The sequence below is a fragment of the Pseudozyma flocculosa genome (assembly GCF_000417875.1).
Source record: "Pseudozyma flocculosa PF-1 unplaced genomic scaffold scaffold00019, whole genome shotgun sequence".
Lineage (NCBI taxonomy): Eukaryota > Fungi > Basidiomycota > Ustilaginomycetes > Ustilaginales > Ustilaginaceae > Pseudozyma > Pseudozyma flocculosa.
This window is the reverse complement of record NW_006920887.1, coordinates 25,587-33,723: the sequence shown is the minus strand read 5'-3', so window position 1 is coordinate 33,723 and position 8,137 is coordinate 25,587. Positions and strand designations below refer to the sequence as shown.

Sequence of the window (8,137 nt, the reverse complement as noted above, 5' to 3'; positions counted from 1 at the left end):
CGCTCCGTACCGGACCCGTCCGGTCGACGGCGCGGACGACGTACGACGGACGGTACGTACGTACGTACGGTCGGTACGGGGGGGGGGCGCGGCAGCGAGGCCCAGACCAGGCCAGACAAACAAACCCTGAGCGGGCCCCCTTCCTCGCCTCCTTCCTTGTCCCTGCCACGCCACGCTAACCCCCTGCCTTCTGGCTGCCTGCCATCCCCTCCTTGCCCGCCTTTGCCGCAGAACCCACGCTAGCAACCCATCGTACCGTAACGCCTCCGTTGATTGCACTCTCGATGGCCTAGGGCGTGCCTGCGGGTACGGTACGTACGTACGAAGGCCCCCGTAGGCCGGGCCCCAACCGGCGTCCCTCTCCGCGGGCTTGTCGTGCACCGCCTTGGTACCGTGGCGGACGGTAATTGCTGCGGGCCACGCCAAACAAGGCGGCACTTTGAGCACGCCCCCACGGGCTTTGGTTTTCCGTTCGACAGGAGCCGCTCGACGTCGTCCGGCATCGTCGTCGCCACCCTGCCTGGCTACCGGTAGCCTGCTGGCGCGGCCTTTGACAGACTACAGTACCGCACGCCGCCATTCTGCCTGCACCCAAGCTCCGACGCTGCGTCGGCTCTCGACTCTGCCGCCTTGCCTGCTTGTTTGCGCTCTCGCATCGCATCCCATCGCATCGTCGCTGCCCGCTTCTCTCCGCTCGCGCCGTCATGCCCGGACCGCTGGGGTTCCCGGCCAACCGGGCCTGCCCGCCCGCTCCTTGTCGTTCTGCCGCCGCCGCCGCCGCCGCAGCCAAGCCAAAGCCAAGCCCAGAATACGGGCTGCCCTCGGCCCAACTGGGCTTCCGCAGCTCCGCCTCGCCTCGCATCGCCTCGCCTCGCCCCGTCCCTCCTTGCGGCCAGGATGCTCTACCTGTTTGCTTGCTGCACCCCCTCGCGGACCGTCCGGACACTCGCCCGTCCGCTTCTCCGCCGCTCTCCGAAACCCGCAGCAAGATCGCCCTGCCCTGCCTGGCCTTCCACGCCCCGCTCGAGACCCTGGCCCTCGCTCCCGTCCGCCCTTGTCCCTCTCTTCACTTGCCTGCCCATCTTCCTTCCTCCCACTCAGCGCCCGCCACGCCGGCATGGCACGCCATACGTGCAGTTACGCTTGGGCGGTACCTCTTACCCCCGACTCGTTTCTCTGGCGCTCGGAAAGTAGCCGCTGCTTTGCCGCCCGCCCCGCTGCTGTCTTGTCTCTCGTCCAGATTCCCTCTCCGCCGCCCGCCCCGCACCCAGCGACAGCGTCAACGCCGCGGGGGCGTTTCCTCGCTCCTTGTGCGCCCTGGATCTGACGAACGGCGGCAGACGAAGAAGCAAGGTGAGCGCGAGAGCGGCAGACAGGGTACCGTAGTGGCCCTCTTTCTCTCACTGCGTCTTCTTCCCTGTGACCCGCCCTTGCAGCAGAAGGAGAGGCGGGCGTCGCCTTCTTCGAACCTGGTCGTCGTCTACGGTGCCCGCCTGCCTCGCCTTGCCCATCTTGAATCTGACATCGTGATCGTCTGTTTGGGCCTCGTTCGCACCTCCGCGGCTTCTGCACCTGCTGCGCGCGTAGAAGCGCCCGACATCTCGCAGACCGGCCCCCCTCCTCGCCTGCTGGTTTCGCTCGCCCTGCCTCGCTACCTGCCTCAGATCCTGCACTGTGCAGCAGGGTACTTGCAGTAGCAGCGCGAGCACGAGACATGGCGTCGGGCTGTTAGTGGATCGAGCGCAGGTGCCACGACGACGACGCGGCGGCAAGCAGGAGCTGGGTGCAGCCAGACCGCACCACACCCGGTGAGGATCCCGTCAGAAACAGACAGACAGCCAGCCCCGGCCCCTCTCGACCACTTGGAGGACCAGAAGGACGACATCCGTGAGGGTACCTGAGGTTGTCGTCCCTCCCCATCGCACCGTTCCACTTTGCCCGTCGCTTCTTCCCACGACGCTTCTTCGAGAGCTCACCTGCTTCCTCGGCGCACCTCCCTCTCGTCCTGGCCCTGCGGTACACGTACCTCTCCCTGCGAATCCCCCCCGCCACTCCCTCTCCGTCGCCACCCAGGGCAGGAGCCGCACAGCGCTCTCGCCACCCGCCTTTGCCGGCTGACTACTGTAGCGGTGGCAGACTCCGCTCATCCGAGCAACGTCGATTCCTTGGAACCTTCATCGCGCCGAAACGCCGGCCACCTCGTCAGCTCGCCCGCCCGCCGCCGCCGCGACAGGCGCCCAGCCCGTTTGCGAGCTGGCCTGGCAGGCAGGCAGACCCACAACGCCTCCGCCGACCACGTCGGTCGATCCCGCGCCGTCCTGGACCTGTCCCAGGCTCCTCCCCCCTCTTCCATCTCTTTGCGTTCCCTCTGCCTCTCTCACCGTCCTCCCCTCCTTCCCGAGTCTCTTGGCGTCTGTCAGGGCATCGCCTGCGGTGCCTCTTCCCGCTCTCCTGCGCTTGCAAGCCTCTGCTCGATATAACAACGGCCCTTGCTCGGGGTCCGCGATCCGCCTTCACCCGCATCGACCTCCACCGCGCCCCCCAGCCCGCCTTCTCGTTCTCCCTCTCTCTTTCTCTCTTCGCATCCCGGTCTCCGTCCCTGCCATCGTCGAGTGCGGCTTGCACCTGTCCAGCGCCAGCAGTGCCCCCCGACCCAGTCATCCTCTCCCAACGACGCCGTCCTGTCGTACATCGGTGGACACCTTCACCGCCGCCACCTCGACTTCCCTGCACCAAACGCGTTCCCCCACGACGACGGCGCCTCTGCCATTTCCTGCCCACCACCGGCCGACCACTGGAAATGGACACCATGGCATTCCAGATGGCTAGCAGCAGCCGTAGCCCGGACGCCTTCCGGCCCAGCATGTCGTCCTCGAGCCCAACCTCGCGGTGCAGCAGCTCGCCCTACGGCAGCGAGCTCAACGACCGCAACCGCGATAGGATCGTCATGGCCTGCGTACATTGCCGCAAGAGGTGCGTAGGCGCGCAGGTGTTACGGAGAAGCAGCTGGAGCGTGCGGCAGCGTGAGCTGACCATCGATCTCGCATCACGTCCTTGGCCCCTCCCTCCATCTCCCTCTCCTCCCCCTTTCTTTGACCGCGCAGGAAGTCAAAGTGCTGCGGCACGCGACCGACGTGCGGGTCGTGTCAGCGGGCAGGCCGGGCGTGCCGGTACGAGCCCGTGTGCGAGCGCGATAGCTGGGCGGCCAAGATGCGCAAGAAGCGCGACCGCCAGCGCAACGCGGCCAACAGCATCGCAATCGAAGAGGCTCGCAGCCAGCAGGCGCTCATCGAGACCATGATCCGCACCGGCGCCCTCGCCGCGCCGTGCTTTGACCCGTCGACGTCGGCGGCGCAGGCATTGGCGCCCTCGCTGCACCACCACATGCGCGCGCAGGTGCCGGCGCCGGCACCGCCTTCCATCCTCTCGATCGGCCATGCGTCGTCGTCGTTGCCGCAGCAGGCCATGCTTCCGGCCGGCGCCCTGGTCGCGCCCCGGCGCCACGACGTGCCATCCCCGCCCCTCAATGTCGGTCTGGGCCTGTGCATCGACGGGCAGAGCCCGCTCTACTCGCCCAGCTCGTCCCCGACGGCGGCCACCGCCGCCCATCCTGGCTGGGCGTCGACCGTGTCTTCCTCAGGCTGGACGTCGGTGATGCCCCCGAGCCTCTCCTCGTCGTCGTCATCGTCGTCAGCGTCGTCGTCGTCGTCGTCGTCTTCGTTGGCGTCTCTCCCCTGCTCGTCCCTCGCCGCCGGCCCTACCGGCTCGCCGCGATCGACGTGTCGCTTCAGCCTGAGCTCGCACTCGAGCCGCAGCTCCATCTCGAGCATCGCCGAGGTCCAACAGCAGCAGCAGCAGCAGCAGCAACAACAACAACAACAACAACAGCAACAGCACGCGCCGACGTCGTTGGTGACGGAGTGCGGCAGCAGCGATGCAGCCGTGCCCATGATGCCGACCGCGATGCCGACGGTGCTCCAGCGGCGATGCGACCCGACCTCGCCGTCGTTTGACGAGGCCTGGATCCCGCCGCCGCCGGCAGCCGAGTTCGCCACGGTCCGGCACGACAGGCTGTGGCAAGGTACGCCAGCGCTCGGCCTGTCGTCGAGCAGCGAGGGCGAGTCTGCCACGCCGACGCTGCGCAAGGGCGGCGGCGGCATCGAGATGGTGCGGCCGCCCCTCGATATCCTCGCCGCGGCTCCATGCGCGCAGACGATGGTGTTTGGCAGCACGCCGACACCGCTCCACCCGCAGCAGCAGCAGCAGCAGCAGCAGCAGCAGCAGCAGCAACCCGCTTCGTTTGCGAGCACCCTGAGTTACGCTCTCGGGCTGGGCTCGAACCACATCGATGCCGACGCCACGGACGCCGCGACGGCAACGGCCATGTCCATGGGCGTGGCGCTGACGGTGACGGCGCCGCCCAACCTGTGCGCCTCGTTTGCGCCCCTATCGCCCTCGATGTCGGCGTCGTCTGGCTCGTCGCCCGCGTCTTCGTCGTCGCTCCTGGCCGCGCTCCAGTTCCAGCCGCACCGATACGGCCCCTTGAGCAGCGGCAGCTGTCCCGACCTGTTCCAGTGACGGTCGGGGGGAGGCGGGGAGCGGACCTGGCGGATCGCGATCCGGAGATCCACGCCACGCCTTGCCTTCTTTCGCCTTCCGTATCACGCTGGCGCGGGCACGGCCTCTCTCGTCTCGACCATCTCTGTATCACCCTCGCTCTTTCTCCCTGCAGTCCTCCCTCGATACCCCATCTCTTTCCTAGCACATGATCAGCATCATCGCACGCATATAACAAGAGTCCAACGTACGACGCGCCACGTCGTGCGCCCCTCGCTTCCTTACCACTCTGCCCTGTCTCGAGAGCTCGTGCACGCCCCCTTCTCGACGCTTCGACGTAGGCGCACCACGGCCTTAGATCCAGCCCGGCTACGCCTGCGGCTCGCCGCGGCCGGGCGGGCGCACCAGTGCATTCGCCCCACGAAGAGCCCCTCCTGGTGACGCTGGCCAGGCGGTGCGGGTGTCGACGCAGGCGGCAGGCCAGCAACGGCCTCTCGGGCGGATTCGCCGCCCCACCTTCTGGCCTAGCCTGGCCTGGCCTGGCCTGGCTTGGCTCGGCCTGGCAATAATGGAGGCAAGGCAGGTGCTCGGCCTGGCTAGGCGGGTGGGGCGGTCCCCCCGAACTTGACGTTTTGTCGCCGGTTTTCGTCTTCATTTTTTCCAAGTTGGGTGGGGGCCAGACCAGGCCAGGCGGGGCCAGGCAGGGCAGCGACGCCAAGCCAGGCCCGTCTAGGCTAGGCCAGGCCAGCCTCCCCTCTGCCTCTGGCCTGCCCGTCATCTTTTTTCCCAAGAAGACGCGGGCAGTCAGGCAGGCGGGCAGACAGGGCAGGCGGGCAGACAGGCCAGACGGCGGGCAAAAAAGTGAGGCAGGGCCCGCCCGCACTGCTGGAATCCCGGCCTCTCCTCTCTCCCTCCCTCTCCACCACCACCACCACCCACCGCGCAGCTTCCACTCTGCCACTGCGTTCCGCAACACACAGCGGATCAGGCGTCACACGGGCACGATTCACTGCCGACGCACCCTCCTAGCTGCCCTGCTCGGCCACCACTCTGCACCCGTCCGCTCCTCCCTCGTTGCTAGCGTCCGCATCGCAGCCCCGCGATACAGCCTCTCCACCTTCACCACTGCCACTGCCACTGCCACTGCCGCTGCCGCCGTCAGGCCCCGTCCTGCGCTTTCCACACGCCACCTCCCGCCCCGCTGCCGCTCCTTCACCACCCAGCGACCCGCGCAGAGCAGCGACGCCACGCATACAGGCTGCCACGCCGACCACACCGACGCACATCCCCCGCACCCGCACCCGTCCACGTCCCAGTGGTACGCCGCCCTCGGTCTCTTCCCTGGCCAGCGCAAGTCGTTTGCCGATACCTTTGGCCTCGTCCGCCCCTCGCCAACTCCGGTCCAAGCCACAATGTCTGACCAACCCCAGAACGACGCCACAATAGCCAAGCAGGAGCCCGTCCAGGACGCGGCGCTACCACCTGCCCCGTCGTCGACGATGCCCGAAGACCCCGCTGCCTCCGCCGCCAGCGCCGCGCCGAAGCGGGCTCTCGAAGAGGATGCAGCCGCACCTGCCGGCGATGCGGGCACGGCCCCGGCCGAGGCCACGACGTCGTCAGCGGCTGGCGGCGCCGGCGGCGAGGCCAAGCGCGTCAAGATCGAAGAGGCCCAGCAGCCCGACCGCAGGGACCGCAAGGGCCGCGGCGGGTCCCGATCCGGCAACGACCGCAACACCGAGCGCCGGGACCGGAGGGGCACGCGCGATGCCGGCGCCGAGGCGGGAGGCGAGGCGGCAGGGGACGAGGCGGCCAACGGCGCCGAGGTGCGCCTGCCTAAGCGCAAGGTGGCGGTCAAGTTTGGCTACTGCGGCATCGGCTACTCGGGCCTCCAGATCAACCCGGGCGTCAAGACGATCGAGGGCGACGTGTTTGACGCCTTCTGCCAGGCCGGGGCGGTGAGCAAGGACAACGCCGTCAACCCCAACAAGGTGGGCCTGCAGCGCGCCGCGCGCACTGATCGCGGCGTCCACGCGGCGGGCAACCTGCTCTCGCTCAAGCTCATCCTCGAGCCGCCGGGCCTCGCGCAAGAGGGCAAGACGCTCGTCGAGCGCGTCAACGAGCTGCTGCCGCCCATCATCCGCGTGTGGGGCATCACGCGCGTGCAGAATGCCTTCAACGCGCGCACCAGCTGCGACTCGCGCATGTACGAGTACCTGCTGCCCACCTACGTCTTCCTGCCGCCCAAGCCGGGATCGGCCATGTGGAAGATGGTCGACGCCATCAACCGCGAGGAAAAGGCCAAGACGGGCGCCGACGCCCCGGCGCTCAGCGACGTCCTCGACCACCCCTTTTGGCGAGAGCACGGCACCGCCGACGACTTCTCCACCGACATCAAGGCCAAAAAGGCGTGGCGGATGCCCGCGTCGCAGGTCGAGCACGTCCGCGCCCTCATGGCCAAGTACTCGGGCTCGCACAACTTCCACAACTTCACCATCGACAAGGAGTTCCGCGACCGGGCGGCGCAGCGCTTCATGAAGGCCCTCCACGTGTCCGAGCCCAAGATGGTCAACGGCACCGAGTGGATCTCGATCAAGTTCCACGGACAGAGCTTCATGTACCACCAGATCCGCAAGATGATTGGCCTCGTCGTCCTCGTCGGCCGCACCAATGCGCCCGCCTCGCTCATCCCCGAGACGTTTGGCCCGGCGCGCATCCACATCCCCAAGGCGCCCGGCCTCGGCCTGCTGCTCGAGGAGCCCCTGTTTGGCGGCTACAACCAGCGCGTCGAGCACAGCAACCGCAAGCTCGACAACCTCGTCTCGAGCAACGCCAAAAAGGGCGTCGCCGCCGCCAACAACCCCGAGGACGAGAAGCGCGACGCCGTCGAGTTTGACTCGCACAAGAGCGAGATGGAGGCATTCAAGCAGCAGTACATCTACGACCGCATCATGCTCACCGAGGAGGAGACGAGCGAGTGAGTGTCGCCGCCCGCGCCCCGCCCTGCCCCGCCCTGCCCCCGTCCCGTCGTCGTCCGTCGTCGTTCGTCAGCGTGCGAGCAGAGCACCTGCTTGCACCCACCCACGACCGCCTCCCTCCACCCGCTCACTCACCGTTGACCCCTCTGTCTCCGTGTGCCTCCTCCCCCCTCTGCCACCCCCTGCCACCCCCCCTCCGCCTCGCGACGACAGGTTCGGAAAGTGGCTCAACTACCTCGACGTCTTCCAGGGCCCCGACTTCGAGTACCTCAACCCAAAGGGCGTCATCCCGCAGAGCGCCATCCTCAAGGTCGGCGAGCTGCGCCGCGCACCCGGCGGACAGCTCAAGGGATCCTTTGGCGGCGGCACCGTGGCGCCGACCAACGGCGCAAAGGCCAACCCCCCGCCGAGACCGCCGCGACGACGACGACGACGACGACAGACGCGGCGGCGGCAGGGGAGGAGGGCGCCGCAATCGACGGCAGCGACGACGACGACGACGACGAACGCGCCTTTCTCAACAGCAAGGACCGGGCAGAGTACGAAGGTTGATGCAGCCAGGCAGGGCCAGAGGATCTGCCGCCCGCCCGTTGCGGGGGCAGAGG

At 68.1% G+C, this 8,137-nt stretch overlaps 2 protein-coding genes across 2 annotated transcripts; both read left to right on the top strand.

The window, feature by feature from the left end:
* Positions 1 to 2,809: 2,809 nt before the first annotated feature.
* Positions 2,810 to 4,578, top strand: PFL1_05288 (uncharacterized protein; the record flags this gene model as incomplete). The annotated part of the gene is made up of 2 exons (XM_007882821.1): positions 2,810 to 2,973; positions 3,105 to 4,578. The coding sequence occupies 2 exons, from the start codon at positions 2,810 to 2,812 to the stop codon at positions 4,576 to 4,578; spliced, it is 1,638 nt and encodes a 545-aa protein (XP_007881012.1).
* A 1,391-nt stretch (positions 4,579 to 5,969) lies between these two features.
* On the top strand, positions 5,970 to 8,084 carry PFL1_06895 (uncharacterized protein; the record flags this gene model as incomplete). Its single annotated transcript, XM_007882981.1, has 3 exons — positions 5,970 to 7,531; positions 7,746 to 7,902; positions 7,944 to 8,084. The coding sequence occupies 3 exons, from the start codon at positions 5,970 to 5,972 to the stop codon at positions 8,082 to 8,084; spliced, it is 1,860 nt and encodes a 619-aa protein (XP_007881172.1).
* Between the last annotated feature and the right edge of the window lie 53 nt (positions 8,085 to 8,137).